General features: G+C 42.3%; 1 protein-coding gene and 1 long non-coding RNA gene across 4 annotated transcripts in view; one reads left to right on the top strand and one right to left on the bottom strand.

Moving 5' to 3' along the window:
* The window catches only part of LOC141571619 (uncharacterized), a 33,844-nt gene extending 21,924 nt beyond the window's left edge, over positions 1-11,920 (bottom strand). For both annotated transcript variants that reach the window (XR_012496526.1, XR_012496527.1), the window contains exon 1: positions 11,734-11,920. This is a non-coding gene — a long non-coding RNA (uncharacterized LOC141571619). The remainder of the gene's footprint in view (positions 1-11,733) is intronic.
* A 133-nt stretch (positions 11,921-12,053) lies between these two features.
* LOC109450931 (HLA class II histocompatibility antigen, DO alpha chain) lies at positions 12,054-17,204 on the top strand. 2 transcript variants are annotated; one of them, XM_074332761.1, is made up of 5 exons: positions 12,054-12,211; positions 13,687-13,935; positions 14,449-14,637; positions 14,730-14,865; positions 15,090-17,204. In XM_074332761.1, the coding sequence occupies exons 1-5, from the start codon at positions 12,130-12,132 to the stop codon at positions 15,094-15,096; spliced, it is 663 nt and encodes a 220-aa protein (XP_074188862.1). In that variant the 5' UTR covers positions 12,054-12,129; the 3' UTR covers positions 15,097-17,204. The 2 variants fall into 2 exon arrangements, with proteins under 2 accessions (XP_074188862.1, XP_019594259.2); XM_019738700.2 differs by having other exon boundaries at positions 14,356-14,637.
* Positions 17,205-17,666: the final 462 nt, after the last annotated feature.

Raw genomic sequence — 17,666 nt, 5'->3', positions numbered from 1 at the left:
TATTCAATGGGGGAAAGGACAATTTCTCAATAAATTATGCTGAGAAAACTAGATATCCAGATTCAAAAGAATGAAGTTGGGTCCTTACCTAACACAAAAATTAACTCAAAAATTTAAATGTAAGAATAAAAACTATAGAATTCTTAGGAGAAAACAGGAAAAAAACTTCAAGATAATGGATTTGAAATGATTTTTTTGGATATAACATCAATACACAGGTAAACAAAAGAAGAAACGGATGAATCAGACTTCATCAAAATTAAAAACTTTTGTATATCAAAGAATACTATCAACAGAGTAAAAAGTCAACTCACCAAATAAGAGAAAATATTTTAAAATCATATATCTGAGAAAGGATTAAAATTCAGAATATACGAGTTTTGAGAATTAAATTTACAAACTTCTTGCAACAATGTTGCTAATCTTTTTTTGATATCAGAGACATTATTCATTTGTACCAACTGGACAAACAGTAGCCAAGTTTACTAATTGGAAGTGCTGAAACGGCTGTGTGAAAAAGTGAGACGACATGAACTTTTCGCCAACAATTCATGGCTCTTGCATCACGACACTGCACCAGCTCACATAGCACTGTCTGTGAGGGAGTTTTTAGCCAGTAAACAAATAACTGTATTGGAACACCCTCCCTACTCACCTGAACTGGCCCTCAATGACGTCTTTCTTTACCTGAAGATAAAAGAAATATTGAAAGAAAGACATATTGATGACATTAAGGACATCAAGGATAATATGATGATGCTCTGATGGCCATTCCAGAAAAAGAGTTCCAACATTGCTTTGAAGGGTGGACTAGGTGCTGGCTTCAGTGCATAGTTTCCCAAGGGGAGTACTTCGAAGGTGACCATAGCGATACTCAGCAATGAGGTGTGTCGCTTAATTGCCTGACCTCATATAGTGAACTACAACTCAACAACAATAACAACAACAAAAACAATTCAATTGAAAAATGGGCTAAGAACTTGAATAATCATTTCTCCAAAGTAGTTATACAAATATTCAATAAGGACATGAAAAGATGCTCAGCATCACTAATCACTAGGGCAAGGCTTGTCCAAACCACAATGAGTTACCACTTCACGCCCATTTGGATGACTCTTACCAAAAAGCAGAAAACAAGTGCTGGCGTAGATGTTCAGAAACAGGAACCTGGCCTTTCCCAAAGAGATGAGTTTTTTTAAAAATAATATTTCCTTTAAACAGGAAGAGGTACATCTGTACTTTTAAATGGCAAATTTAGGGGTTTTCCTACCACCATTTGGAATTTTTGCTCCAGAGTGTAATGAGACCAGTTATGTATTTTTTAAAAGTTACTTTTTTTCACATATGAGTATTAATGTGTAAATTTCAAACTATCTACAGATACAAAGGATGAATGATTTTAGCTTAACATTTTTCAGTTTCTTCCCAGAAGATAGAGGTCTGAAGCCTTGACCTGCAGTGTCACTTGGTGAGGTGACACCAAAAGGGTAGTAACTGTGGTTTCATGCTGTCCTAGGCCTCTGGACCTTTCCTCTCTTTATATTCACGATACTGACACAGATGGACACTCACAGGCCACAATAATAACTCCCTCCCTGTAAAGAGCACCACCACCTCAAAAAAACAACAACAAACAGGCACACATGTGTCCTAAAAGAAGGAGTATTAGAAAATATAGAGCCAGCCACTTAAAATGAGCATGAAAATGCACTTTAAAAAATAAAAGAACTTCCGGAAAAATGGCGGAGTGAGGTGAGCTTCTGTAAAGCTCCCCTGGAATTTACAAAGAATAGAACAACAAAACTCCACAAAGGACTCCCTGCACAGCAGACAGGCAAGACGAAGAGGCCCACTACCGACTGAAATCACCTACAGGTGGGAGATTCGCGCGAGTGGAGGGAGGAGGAAAGGGAGAAGTGCGCGGAGACGGAGCCACGTGGGCACAGGACGCAGACCTAGCTCAGTGCCCCGAGCTCGCTGCTTCCCGGAACCACTGCAGCTGTGGGAGATCGGACTGCTAGGGCTCCGCCAGGGCTCCACAGGGCTGGGGGGACAGCGTATAGCACGGCTGAGCCCAACGCTCACGGCGGAGACCTCGGAGAAAAGACTGACGGAAGAAGGCTGAAAACGGTGGTTTAAGCCCGCACTGCCGAGCAGAGAACGGAGCCTTAGGCACTGAGACTAGCCGCCCCCTCCCTCCCCTCCCAGAGCTTGCCCCGCCCCCACCTGCCCGGTGCTAGAAGCGAAACAGTAGCAGTGTCAGATCAAAACAACGGAAAATTTGCTGTTTTGAGAACTGTGGGCCGCAGACACAAATTCACAGCCCAACTAGTTCCGGCAAAGGGGAGGGAGCCGTGGAAGCAGGGCCGGCTGTGGTGGTGGTCGCCGCCATTGCTCTGGGCCACCTCTCACAACTTACCCCGCCCCTGACCCCACCTATCTGGGCGGATCCCTGCAGGAGTAAACAGAACTGCTGAAACATACGGGCTCTGAATCAGGAGCTGGAAGAGCTTTGGAACATCAAAAGCTCTCTGCATACCCACCAGACACTGCGCCCTGTGACCTAGACAGACTATTAACAGAGGAGAAGCCCGTCTCCCAGGGAATCCCCCATTGTGTGAGAAGCAGGAATAGTGCAGAGAAAACAGCACTACCGTGTGGGAGAAGAAAATAAGTTGCAGTTGGAGAAATAATAAAACATTCTACCAACAAGTACTGGCAAACAAAGAAAGACCTCTTCCTATCAACCTGTTGCAGAAGTCACTCCTGTAGATGTCTAGGAAGAGAAATAGTAAACCAGTAATCGCCATGAATAACCAAGGCAACAAGATAGCTCAGAAAGAAAGTGAAAAATCTCCAGAGAAGGCACTTAAAGATACAGAAATATGTGACTTAAATGACAGAGAATTCAAGATTGCAGTTCTGAAAAACTCAACGAGATACAAGAAAACACAGATAGGCAGTTAAATGAACTCAGAAACTCAATCAAAGAACAGCATGAGCATTTTACGAAAGAGATTGAAATTTTAAAAAAGAACCAAAGAGAATTTCTGGAGATTAAGAACTCAATAGAAGAAATTAAGAATGAAATAACCAGCTTAGGTAGTAGAGTTGACCAGATGGAGGAAAGAATCAGTGACATCGAAGATAGAAACCTGGAAATGACACAGATAGAAGAAGAAAGAGACTTGAGACTTAAAAGAAATGAAAGAACTCTACAAGAACTTTCTGACTCCATCAGAAAGAGCAATATAAGAATAATGGGCATACCAGAAGGAGAAGAAAGAGAGAAGGGAACAGAGAATATATTCAAACAAATTGTCGATGAGAACTTCCCAAATTTGTGGACAGAACTGGACCCTCGAATCCAAGAAGCAAATAGAACACCTAGTTACCTCAATCCCAACAGGCCTTCTCCAAGGCACATTGTATTGAAGCTGTCTAAAATCAACGACAAAGAAAGAATCCTCAAGGCAGCCAGGGAAAAGAAGACGGTAACTTACAAAGGAAAGCCCATTAGATTATCATCAGATTTTTCAGCAGAAACTCTACAAGCCAGGAGGAGTGGAACCAAATATTCAAACTATTGAAAGAGAGAAATCATGAGCCAAGAATAATATATCCAGCAAAGATATCCTTTAGATATGAAGGAGGAATAAAGACCTTTCCAGACATACAGAAGCTGAGGGAATTTTCTAATACACGACCTGCACTACAAGAAATACTAAAGGAGGCTATTCGACCACCATCAACAGGGACAATTTGTGGCAACCACAACTCAAAAAGGGGGAGAGTAAAGGCCTGAACGGAATATGGGAATGGAGAAAGTAAGCGTGCTGAAGAAAATGGAATACTCTAAATATCAAACTTACATTTAGATAAACTTAAGGGTAACCACTCAAAATAAATCCAGAATTGAAATATATACTGAAATAAAAGAAGAAACAGAGGGAAAAATCATAGAATACCACCACACAGAAATAGTAGACAACAACAAAAAGGCAAAGAAACAATGGAGACACAGCCTTACCAGAAAACTAAAGATAGAATGACAGGAAATCCTCACATATCAATAATCACCCTAAATGTAAATGGACTGAACTCACCAATAAAAAGGAACAGAGTTGCAGATTGGATCACAAAACTAAACCCAACCATATGCTGTCTCCAAGAGACACATCTCAGCTACAAGGACAAGCATAGACTCAAAGTAAAAGGGTGGAAATTGACACTCCAAGCAAATGGTACCCAGAGAAAATCAGGTGTAGCCATAATGATATCAGATGAAACAGACTTCAAGGTGAAAAAGATAACAAGAGACAAAGATGGACATTTCACAATGGTGAAGGGGACTGTACAACAAGAAGACATAACAGTCATCAATATTTATGCCCCCAATCAGGGAGCACCGAAATACACCAAGCAACTACTAACAGAACTAAAGGGAGAAATTGACCAAAACACAATTATACTAGGGGACTTAAATACATCATTGACAGCTATGGATAGATCATCCAAACAGAAAATAAATAACGAAATAGTAGCCCTAAATGACACATTAGATGAAATGGACATAATTGACATTTATAGAGCACTTCATCCTAAAACATCAGACTATACATTCTTTTCTAGTGTACATGGAACATTCTCAAGGATAGACCATATATTGGGACATAAAATCAGTCTCAACAAATTTAAGAAGATTGAAATCATACCATGCATATTCTCTGATCACAAGGCTTTGAAATTGGATATCAACTATAAAAAGAAAGCGGGAAAAAACACAAATACATGGAGATTAAACAACATACTTTTAAAGAAGGACTGGGTCAAAGAAGAAATTAGAGGAGAGATCAAAAGATACATAGAAACAAATGACAATGAAAATACATCCTACCAAAATTTTTGGGATGCAGCGAAAGCAGTTTTAAGAGGAAATTTATCTCATTACAGGCCTATCTCAAGAAACAAGAAAACTCCCAAATAAATAACCTCATGTTACACCTTAAAGAACTAGAAAAAGAAGAACAAGTAAAACCCAAGGTCAGCAGAAGAAAGGAAATAATAAAAATTAGAGCAGAACTAAATGAAATAGAGAACAAAAAGACAATAGAAAAAATTAATGTGACAAAGAGCTGGTTCTTTGAAAAGATTAACAAAATTGACAAACCCTTGGCTAGACTTACTAAGATAAAAAGAGAGAAGACACTGATTAACAAAATCAGAAACGTAAAAGGGGAAGTTACCACGGACACCACAGAAATACAAAGGATCATCCAAGAATACTATGAAGGACTATATGCCACCAAATTCAACAACCTAGAAGAAATGGACAAGTTCTTAGAAACATATAGCCTTCCAAGGCTGAACCATGAAGAACTGGAAAATCTAAACAGACCGATCACCAGTAACAAAATTGAATCAGTCATCCAAAACCTTCCCAAAAGCAAAAGTCCGGGACCAGATGGCTTCACTAGTGAATTCTACCAAACCTTCAAAGAGGATCTAATACCAATTCTGCACAAACTCTTCCAAAAAATTGAAGAAGAGACAGTACTCCCCAACTCATTTTATGAGGCCAACATTACCCTGATACCAAAACCTGGTAAGGACAGCACAAAAAAAGAAAACTACAGACCAATATCTCTGATGAATACCGATGCAAAAATCCTAAATAAAATTCTAGCAAATCGAATACAACAATGCATTAAAAAGATTATTCATCACGACCAAGTGGGGTTCATCCCAGGGCACAAGGATGGTTCAACATCATAAATCCATCAATGTGATACATCACATAAACAAAATAAAGGACAAAAATCATATGATTATATCAATTGATGCAGAAAAAGCATTTGACAAGATACAACATCCATTTTTGATTAAAACACTTAATAAAATGGGTATAGAAGGAAAATACCTTAACATAATAAAGGCCATATATGACAAGCCCTCTGCTAATCTCATAATTAATGGAGAAAAACTGAAGCCCTTTGCTCTACGTTCAGGAACACGACAGGGATGTCCCCTATCACCTCTGCTTTTCAACATAGTGTTGGAAGTCCTTGCCAGAGCAATCAGGCAAGAGAAAGAAATAAAAGGCATCCAAATTGGGAATGAAGAAGTTAAATTATCACTTTTTGCAGATGACATGATGCTATATATAGAAAACCCTAAAGACTTCACCAAAAAGCTATTAGAAACAATCAACGAATACAGTAAAGTTGCTGGCTACAAAATCAACGCACAAAAGTCCATTGCCTTCCTATATACTAACAATGAAATCTCAGATAAAGAAATACAAAAAACAATTCCTTTTGCAATTGCAGCAAAAGAATAAAATGCCTAGGAATAAACTTAACCAAGGATGTGAAAGACCTATATGCTGAAAACTATAAGACATTTTTGAAAGAAATTGAAGAAGACACAAAGAAATGGAAAGACATTCCGTGCTCATGGATTGGAAGAATCAACATAGTTAAAATGGCCATATTACCCAAAGCAATATACAGATTCAATGCAATCCCCATCAAAATCCCAATGGCATATTTTAAAGAAATAGAACAAAAAATCATCAGATTTGTTTGGAACCACAAAAGACCCCGAATAGCCAAAGCAATCTTAAGGAAAAGAACAATAATGGAGGTATCACACTTCCTGACTTTGGCTTGTACTACAGGGCTACAATAATCAAAACAGCATGGTATTGGCAGAAAAACAGACACATAGACCAATGGAATAGAATTGAGAACCCAGAAATAAAACCACATAAATATGGACAGATAATTTTTGACAAAGAAGCTAAAAACATACAATGGAGCAAAGACAGCCTCTTCAATAAATGGTGCTGGGAGAATTGGATAGCCACGTGCAAAAGAATGAAACTGGACTGCTATTTGTCACCATGTACCAAAGTTAATTCAAAATGGATCAAAGACTTAAGCATAAGACCTGACACAATAAACTGCATAGAAGAAAACATAGGTACTAAACTTATGGACCTTGGGTTCAAAGAGCATTTTATGAACTTGACTCCAAAGGCAATGGAAGTAAAAGCTAAAATAAACGAATGGGACTATATGAAACTTAAAAGCTTCTGCACAGCAAAAGAAACCATTGACAAAATAAAGAGGCCACCAACTGAATGGGAGAAGATTTTTGCAAACAGTGCCTCCGATAAGGGGCTAGTATCCAGAATATACAAGGAACTCATGCAACTCAACAACAAAAAAACAAACAACCCAATTGAAAAATGGGCAGAGGACTTGAAGAGACATTTCTCCAAAGAGGACATACAAATGGCAAATAGACATATGAAAAATGCTCAACATCACTAATCATCAGAGAAATGCAAATCAAAACCACAATGAGATATCACCTCACCCCAGTCAGAATGGCTATCATCAACAAGACAAATAGTAACAAATGTTGGAGAGGCTGTGGAGAAAAAGGAACCCTCATACACTGTTGGTGGGAATGCAGACTGGTGCAGCCGTTATGGAAGGCAGTGTGGAGGTTCCTCAAAAAATTACGAATAGAATTGCCATATGACCCAGCAATCCCTCTCCTGGGTATCTACCCAAAAAATCTGAAAACATTTAGAGATAAAGACACGTGTGCTCCAATGTTCATTGCAGCTTTGTTTACGGTGGCCAAGACATGGAAACAACCAAAATGTCCTTCGATAGATGAATGGATAAAGAAGTTGTGGTATATATACACAATGGAATACTATTCAGCAGTAAGAAAAGATGATATAGGAACATTTGTGACAACATGGATGGATCTTGAGAGAGTAATGCTGAGCGAAATAAGTCAGACAGAAAAAGCAGAGAACCATGTGATTTCACTGATATGTAGTATATAAACCAAAACAACAAAAGAACAAGACAAACAAATGAGAAACAGAAACTCATAGACACAGACAATGGTTTGGTGGTTGCCAGAGGGTAAGGGGGGTGTGGGGTGGGAGATGAGGGTAAGGGGGATTGAATATATGGTGATGGAAGGAGAACTGACTCTGGGTGATGAACACACAATGGGATTTATAGATGATGTAATACAGAATTGTACACCTGAAATCTATGTAATTTTACTAACAATTGTCACCCCAATAAATTTAATTTAAAAAAAAATCAATAAAAGAAGCTATTATAATATGAAAAAACATAGGGAATATAGGGAAATCTATACAGAATTTTGAGGTGTAAAAAATATGATAGTCAAAATAAAACAACATTAATGGGAATAAATAGTGGGATAGATACAATTGAAAAACAGTACGTTGGGAGGCTACACTGAAGAACTCTGCTATACTAAAAGATGGAAAGATAAAGAAATTGGTATAAAGTCAGACAAAGACAAATACCATATGATTTCACTGACATGTGGAATCTAAAAAACAAAATAAATGAATAAACAAAACAGAAACAAACTCATAGATACAGAGAACAAACTGATGGTTGCCAGATGGGAGGAGAGTTGGGGGACTGGGTGAAAAAGGTGAAGGGATTAATAAGTACAAATTGGCAGGTACAAAATAGTCATGGGGATGTAAAGTGCAGCATAAAGCATATAGTCAATAATATGATAATAACTCTGGATGGTGTCAAGTGGGTACTAGACTAGTCAGGGGGATTATTTCATAAATGTTATAGAAGTCTAACCACTATGCTGTATACCTGAAATTGATATAATATTGAATGTCAACTGTAATTGAAAAATAAAACAGTTGAATATAGAGAAGAAAATTCAAAAGACATGGAGAGAAGTGCCCAAATATGTATAATATAAATTTCATAGAGGAAAAAATAGGAGAAAGAGTTATAGAAATACAAAAGATGAATTTCCAGAATTAAAAGATAGAGAGGACCCATAATGCCCTCATCAAGAGAAGGAAAAACTCATTTTAGATACAATAAAATAAAATTTAAAAATACCAAAACAATGAGAAAATTCTAAAAGATTCCAGAAAGCAAGACTGACATCAGATTTCCTAACTGCAACACTGGATGCAAAAAGACATTCGGATGGTATTATTTAAAATGTTGAAGAGAGAAAACTTCAAACTTAGAATTTAATACACAGCTAAACTTTATTCAAAAGTCATGGTATAATAATCTTTTTCTCAAGTACACAAATCTTCAGAAGGTTGGTCATACAAATGGCCACATTTAAAATAATTTTGGAGAAAGTATTCCAGTAAGAGAAAAAATTTCAGGAAGTGCCAAAAGATATTGGAAATAAGTTGATCAAGCACTGGTAAAGAAAGAGAAATATATAAATGGATTTGAAAGCATACTAAGGTTCTTATCTGGTTAGAGAAAAGATAGGAAAGGTATAGAAACACTTTTTAAAAAATGATGAAGACTGGGGACAGCTGGTTTGCTCAGTGGTTAGAGCACAGTGCTCATAACACCAAGATTCCCACATGGGCCAGTGAGCTGCGCCCTCCACAACTAGATTGAAAACAATGACATGATTTGGAGCAAATGGGTCCCGGAAAAAACACACTGTTCCCTAATATTCCCCAATGAAAAAAAAAAAATTTTTTTAAATGATGAAGACTGAAAAAGGAAACTTAAAAAACAGAAGTATTGAAATAAATAAGGCATTAGAAACGAGTCCAAATACATCAATAATCAAAATAAATATAGTTTGGATGGGGCAAAGATGGTGCCACGTGGTCACCAAACTATCACATTTCCCTGAATACACAACTAAACTACATTTTCTCAACTTGGGCAGGGACATGGTTTGATTCTTGCCAATGGAATGGGAGCAGAGAGGCATGCAGTTTCTGGTCCAAAGCCATAAGAACAGGTGTGCCGTCCCTAGGCTCTCTCTTCTGTCTGCAAAGCTGGAAGCAAAGTTCTTTTCAGTAGTGGAGATGCAAGATGAAGCTAGGCTGGGTTCATGAGTCACCTTCTGGAGAAGAACTACAGAGGGTGTACAGCCTGCCTTGAACTGCACGTGGGTGAAAAATAAACCTGTGGTTTGTCAAACCATGAGGTTTCAGTGTTTATCTGTTGCAGAAGCAAGTTCGCTCCCTTTGACTAATACGTGGATTGAACACAGGGATTGTCCGATTGAATCAAAAGCAAAATCTATCTTTACGATATTTACAACAGTTACATGTAAAGCACCGGTGCATAGAAGTGCATATATCAAACAAATACTAACAAAAAGAAAGCTGTGTAGCTGTATTAATATCAGACAGAACAGACTTTAGGACAGCAAGACTATCAGGACACATGGGAAAAGGCTCAACTCACTGAGACTATACTAATATCGAAAAGCAAGAACCTACTAACATAGCGGGCAACAAGTGATTTAAAAAATAGAAACAAATAGAAAAATCTACAGTCATAAGTGGAGATTTAAATATACTACTCTTAGTTATTTACAGGTCAGTCCAAATATAAGGAAAGATATGATAGATTAGAATGACAAAATCTACACACTTGATGCAAGAAATATTTCTAAAATTCTCCATCCAACATTTAGAGCACATGTGAAGTATTTACAAATGTTGGCCACATTCCAAACTATAAAGCAAGTCTCAATAAATTTCTAAGCTGCATCATACTGATAGGATTCTTGGATTATAATACAACCAAATTAGAAGTTCATAACAAAAAAAAAACCCCATACATTTAAAAAAGTCTCCAAGTATTTTGAAATAAAAACACTCAATACCCAACTGTTACTAAGCAAGCAACATTCTCTATTGTGAGCTTTCCGTGATTTACCGATCTATTATGTCATTGTCGTGTGGCTCTAGCTCCCACCCCAAAGGAGAAAGGTGGTGAGGGACCCAACCAGAGCAGGACCATTTGTTCTGGTGCAAATATCTATTGAGCACCCGCTATGTGTTGTGTTGGGGATGGAAACAGAAAGTACTAAAGTTAGAGTTCCTATAAATGGTGCCACCCAAGTCTGTTGCTGGTTGTAATTTGGTTAAAGTCAGAAGCCATGATCACGACCTGCTTCACTCAGTGTAGGGATCCCTTATTCATCGAGGACAGAGCATCAGAGAAGTTTGCTTGTTTGTTTGCTTGTTTTGCCAGGAATGAGTCCAAGATTCACCCAGGGAGAATGCTAAACACACAGGTCCCCGGGCCCTACCCTTGGAAAGGCTGATTTAACTCAGGTCAGGATGGGACCCAGGAATCTATATTTTTAACAAACTCTGCAGGTGATTTGCTTGTGCAGCCAGGTTTGGAACCACGTCTCGGATGATTTCTTAGATTCCTTCCAAGTTGAAAATCATTTATTTCATGATCTTTGACAAATGGTCTTCAGATATTTGGGTAAACTTCTTTCTACATGGATGGACAGTTAACCTGATATGTACTTTTTATATTGGACAAAATTCTGCCAGTGCCTCCCACTGGCTGAGCCCAACCAGAAGCGTAAGACAAGGGTGGTAATTTGGGTCAGGCTCCAAGCAGCGTGAAGGGTGCCCAGGGAACCTGGGGGACAAGCGGAGCTTACACGGTACCCTCTGCCCTCCTCTGAACAGCCCACTGAAGCTCCTTACAGCTCTTCTTTAGATTAAACATCTGTAACAATTAACACATTTTTTTCTCACACAATGAAATAAAGTAATATTTTCTAAAGCGATTTAAAGGTTTAAAGGATTTTTATTCTACTGAATATCCGCTGTTTCCATTTTCAAGTTTCCTGCTAAAGTTTCTATTTTTAACCCCAAACTTGTCTGCAGAAACTTACAGGGAGAGTGATTCTCTACACCACAGATCAAGACTGAGAGGATTCGTTCGAGCTCAGCTGTGTGGTGTTCTGGTGACCTTTTCTCCTCCTTCAGAGGGTGCCTTCTTGGAGGATGGATAACAGTTGATCTAAGCCCCTCCTATTCCCCAGAAAAGAAACTTTCTTTGACTCTCCTGTGGAGGGAGCCTCCCTGGTGTACATGGGCCTAGTGAATCCTCCCATCTTCTCACCCAGGCTCCTTACTTTGCCCAGCAACAGCTATATTACCTCAGAGGATTTCTCTGATTGGCTGAATACAGCAGGGGTCTCCCCCCATCCTAGTATCTGTTTTCTTCCTCTTTACCTCTTCCTGTTCCTTTACCCCCAACACCGACCTACCAAGACTACCAGAGGGCAATGGTCCTCAGTGAGGGGCTGGTCCTGGGACTCCACACCTTGATGACCCTTCTGAGCCCCCAGGAAGCTGGGGCCATCAAGGGTGAGTGCTGTGGTGACTGGGTGAGGAGGGATTTGGGGTGTCAGCTTACGTGAGAGATGGTACAGAGCATGAACTGCTCCTCTCCCTCTGGTTTATATAAGGGCAACTTCCTTTACCAAGAGATCCCCAACCCTCTCACCTCGCATGTCTGTTCTGGACCTAGAATACAGGTACACCCTAGCCCAGCCATGCCAGTGTCTTGCTCAGGCTTTTTCAGGTTCAGGTACCTCCCCAATTCCCTCCCCCTTTCTGAGACTCAACCCTCCATCCTACTGCCTCCCAGCATCCTGATTTCTCTGCCATTTCCTGGCTTGGAGTGCACCCACTCAAGTCCAGTTCTCTTGCGGTATTTATCACCGTGTCACTAGTTACCAACTCACCTGTTGTTATCCTGCCCCAGACGTGAGCTCCTTGTGTGGGGTTCATCTGTATTTCCTGGGGGCCTGGCGTCGGGCTGGGCTCACAGTAGTCCTCCAACCACGATTGAACAAACAATTTCCTAGAATATGAAAGGAATGTTACCAATGAAAACCTAACCCCTAATTTCCAGAAAACTGAGCTGCAGTTATGGGAAGAGGCATATTGAATCATAATGCTCTGAGATAGAAGAGCTGGGACATGAACCCTCAATTATGTCCTTTCCAGTGCTCTTGGCAATACCTGGGGCCACCCCTCGGGCCGCCTTCTTCTATCCCTTTGGTCTCCCTTTGGTCTCTGTGTCATAAGTCTTTTTTTTTTTTTTTTTTTTAATTTTAATTTTTTATTGGGGAATATTGGGGAACAGTGTGTTTCTCCAGGGCCCATCAGCTCCAAGTCATTGTCCTTCAATCTAGTTGTGGAGGGCGCAGCTCAGCTCCAAGTCCAGTCACCGTTTTCAATCTTAGTTGCTGGGGGCACAGCCCACCATCCCATGTGGGAATTGAACCGGCAGCCTTGTTGTTGAGAGCTCGCGCTCCAACCAACTGAGCCATCTGGCTGCCCCTCTGTGTCACACATCTTACTCCTACCAGCCATCACCTGTTTTCCCTCACATCCGTCCACTCTGCATCTCTGTGCCCCAAGCTCCATCTTATACTCCTATCCTTATTTTTCTCCTCACCCTGCACCCCCCGCCCCCCGGCCCATCTCACACACAGGGCCTGAAAGCACACTTAGAGCAGATGACCATAGCCAAGATCTAGCCTTGGGAATCCCGGACATGATTTTAGGCAGCCTCTCCTCGTCCCAGACCGATGTGCCAGGCCGCACCTGTATATTTGTTGGCTGGCGTGTTCGCCATATGCCTGTTTCCCTCTGCCCTCTCCCTTCTGCCCCCAGCAGCCCTTCCACTCTCCAAGGACCAGCTCAGGTCAGAACTGGACTCTGCCGCCCTCAGAACCCAAGATGTGGCACAGATTCAGACTCAACAGCACGTGTCGTGGGCAAGACTGACATATTTTCTTCTCTCTCCCTGGTCCTGAACTCACCCGACACAGCTGACCACATGGGCTCCTACGGACCAGCTTTCTACCAGTCCTATGATGCTTCGGGTCAGTTCACCTACGAGTTTGACGGGGAACAGCTGTTCTCTGTGGAGCTGAAGAAGAGGGAGGCTGCGTGGCGTCTGCCTGAGTTTGGCGACTTCACCCACTTTGACCCGCAGGGTGGGCTGGCCAGCATTGCGGTGATTAAAGCTCATCTGGACGTCCTGGTGGAACGCTCCAACCGCACCAGAGCTGTCAACAGTAGGTTCCTGGCCCTTCCTCTGACCCCCCAGCCCTCAGTCAGGCAGGGGAGGCCCAGAGAAGCCTCTGCCCCACCTCCCAGGCCTCTGTCGGCTCTGGTACGCCGCTCTCAGAACCTGCGACTGGGGTCCTCAGCCCTTTCTTTGCCAGGAGGCTCTAGATCTTTCCAGACCCGTTCAACCCCCGTTCCTTCCTAAGGAAGGAACCCCCCACCTGGATTCCCCTTCAGGGTCCTGTCAGTTATAGGAGCCCCGGGTGCCCCCACTGCCCTCCTCAGTCTCTTCTCCCTCTGTCCCCCACTCCTGCCCGAGGTCACCTGCCCGCAGATGGCTAAGCAGGGGGAAAGCTCCCTCAGTCTCAGTCCTCTAAGGCTCAGCTGTAGGGATGATCCTTTGGGACTCAGGGCCTCATGTCTCCTAGTGCCTCCAAGGGTGACCGTACTCCCCAAGTCTCGCGTGGAGCTGGGCCAGCCCAACGTCCTCATCTGCATGGTGGACAACATCTTCCCCCCAGTGATCAACATCACGTGGCTGCGCAATGGGCAAACAGTCACAGAGGGGGTGGCGCAGACCAGCTTCTACTCCCAGCCCGACCATCTGTTCCGCAAGTTCCACTACCTGACCTTCGTGCCCTCTGCAGAGGACGTCTACGACTGCCGGGTGGAACACTGGGGCCTGGACGAGCCGCTCCTCAGGCACTGGGGTACGGGGCCCCCTCCCAGCCACTCCTCAGGCCATGTTCCCTTTACTCTAGAATCCCCTTTCTGCACCCCCTGACCTTCCTTTCTCTCCCAGAGCCCCAGGTACCTACCCTGCTGCCTGACACCACAGAGACCCTGGTGTGTGCCGCGGGCCTGGCCATCGGCGTGGTGGGCTCCCTCGTGGGCGTCATCCTCATCATCACAGGCACATGCCGGTCCAGCACCCCCAGGTGCAGAGGCCCCGGGGGCTGGGGAGGAAAGTGATGACTCTGCACAGGATGAGGGTGGAAAATCTGAAATTCTGTGGGGAGGAATGGGGCAGAGAAGGCAACATAGACAAGTGGTGGGCAGGGAATAGAAGGGCAGAGGTGAGGTGAGGGGGTGAGGTTTGGAGGAGGTGGCAGTCAGAGATAGGATCCCAACAACCTTGGTCATATGGTTTTTGCTCTTTTAGGTACTGACCCTTCTGAGAGACATGGATTGTGGGAGACATCCTATGGATTCCTTGAAAGTTTCCGGCAGCTCTTGCATGCTCAGTGCCATGGTCTACTAGTTACGTCCCCACTGTGCTGACTCTGAATGGGATCAACCTCTGTCTTATAGCTCTCCTCCTTTTTGGCCCCGGTACTCATGGCAGGACTTGTAGGGCACTTGTACTAGCAATCCTTCTCACCCCCAACACACACACACACACACACACACACACACACACACACTTTCTTGCTCTACCCAAAGCTCTGGCTAGCAGCAGTAAATTCATTAGTAGTGTTTGCACTTGTACCAGTTCTTGGCCAATTTGCTCAGGGTATAAGAGATGCTGGGACTTGGAAGAGGGGATTCTGGGTGATGACCACTGAGCATGACCACCCGGTGCTGGGGATTGGCAGTTATCCTTAGGCTGATCCAGCTATGTCGTCCTCCATTTGACTCATCAACTCCACTGTGTGTTACTTATGAATCGGCTACTTCACAAGGATTTCAAGAAATCTGCCTTCTGAATTCAGATTTTTCCTGAAAGGGATGCAGAGTATCTTGTTCATTATAAGTCCCTGCAAACAAAAACCATTCTGAAGGCACTGGGAGTGGAAAGGTTCATGAAGATTCTACTTTTGTCCAGATTCACTCTGTAATGAAGAGGCCATTGGTGTCTAGCCATAATCTATGATGTCATCTTCTTTTTTCTACATTCCCCATGCATGGCAAGAGTGGTCTGAGGCTTCATAAGATGGCTACTTCCTCAGCCTGGGGTCAATTATATCAGTAAGTAGGGTAGCAGAGTAGATTAGCAAGATATCTGGTAAGAGAGGAGATCTAAGAGAGATCCACTTGAATGCTCTCTAAATACGTGGCATGGAAGATTTTGGTTTACTGTGAACAAAATTGAAAATACACACAGAGAAATAGAAACCACACAAACTAGTTTATGTCAAGTACCAAATCCGTGGTATAGATTAGTGGTTTTCAAACCAGAATGAACATAAACGAATCACTTGCCGTTTAAAAAGTACAGGCTTCACCTGGATCTATCAAATTAGAATCTCAGGATTGGGAGGAGTGGGGCCAGTGAGTCTGTGATTTTTGATAAGTTCCAGATCATGCTGATGTAGCTCTTCTGGGCCCAGACTGTGGTCTGGTAACTGGGACCCAATGACAGTCATTGGAAGAGGGGATCCCTGGGGTCTTCGGTGGTCCAGGAGGCCTTCTGGAGAAGCTGGGTCTTTTAGGGCATAGAAGTCCAGCAAGATACAAATAAGTAGGAGCAAGATGGGGATTTGAATTGTGAGTATTTGGTCCTGGAAAAGAAAGATACCAAGAGATTACGGGGTCTCTGTGGACTTCCCAAGAGAGAATACGTTGGGAGAAATCAAGACTGATGAAAACAGGGAGGATCCTCCTACTCGGGGTTTTGTTTTCAGTAACAGAAACCCTCTTAGGATGATCACAGCCAAAAGGAGAGAGGGTATTTACAACAAGGACAGAGGAGTGGTGCCCAGAAACCCAGGGCAGATTTTAGCCAGGCCTCACAGGGAACAGAACTCAGAACAGAAAATCCAGCAGCACCTAGAGCAGTCCCTCTTGCTCTTTCTCGGGGCCATATGGTCTGTGTTGTCCAGATCTCTCTGCGTGCTACATATGTTAGCCACATTGCTCTCTGTGTGTGGACTGTCCTTTTCAGCTAACATGCCCACCCTGCAGCTCCTGAGTTTGTGTATTACCTCAGCTCTAGACACCCACTGAGACTACGTCTCCCACTCACAACTTAAAATCTTGGAAAAATAAATGACTGGTCAAACTTGGACAGGTGTCCATCCCGGTCCAATGTACCGTGACCAGGGGGACGAGTTCCCACAGTACAAACATGGCTGCTGAGCACCCACCTCTGAAGCGAGGGGTCGGGTTGTTCGCAGAGAGAGAGAACAGGTTGATTCTCAGAAGACTCCACAAGATATGTCTGTCTGTAACGTGCCCTGATCTCTGCTGACTTTCTGCTTAAAAGTTAACTTAATGTATCCCTGAAGAGGCATTTCTCTGATCTCTGGCCTATGTTTAATAAAGTCATTAAATTGTCTTCTTTTGACCAGAAATGTGCTTTTTTCACGATGTATATATTACCCAGAAGTCAGTGGAACTTCTAGGAACAATTCCCAATATTTTAGATTTATGTTTCTGCCCTCATACTCACATTTTTTTTCCACTTCCAGTCTCAGTAAATAGTCTCTCGTTAAAAAGTTGTCCTCTTGCATTCTTGATCTGGCTCCCATTAATCTCTTTTAGAATAGACACTTCGTAGTTACTTCCTCTTCTGTATTTCAAACTCTTCCTCTTTGCAGGGTTTCCCCCACGACCACCACAAATAATGAACATGTCATCTCTCCCGTATAATGAGACATCAAATCTGTTTTATAGCCCAACTTCCCCACCCAGAACACTCTGAGTGCTCTGCCTGGGCTGCCTCCAGACCTCCTCTTCCTAGCCACACTCTCTTTTAATTTTTAGCAAAGTTATGCTATACATGTAGTTTAAAGAGTCA

This window comes from Rhinolophus sinicus, linkage group LG05 (genome assembly GCF_036562045.2).
Source record: "Rhinolophus sinicus isolate RSC01 linkage group LG05, ASM3656204v1, whole genome shotgun sequence".
In the NCBI taxonomy this organism is placed as follows: Eukaryota; Metazoa; Chordata; class Mammalia; order Chiroptera; family Rhinolophidae; genus Rhinolophus; species Rhinolophus sinicus.
This window is presented reverse-complemented; position numbering and strand designations above follow the sequence as displayed.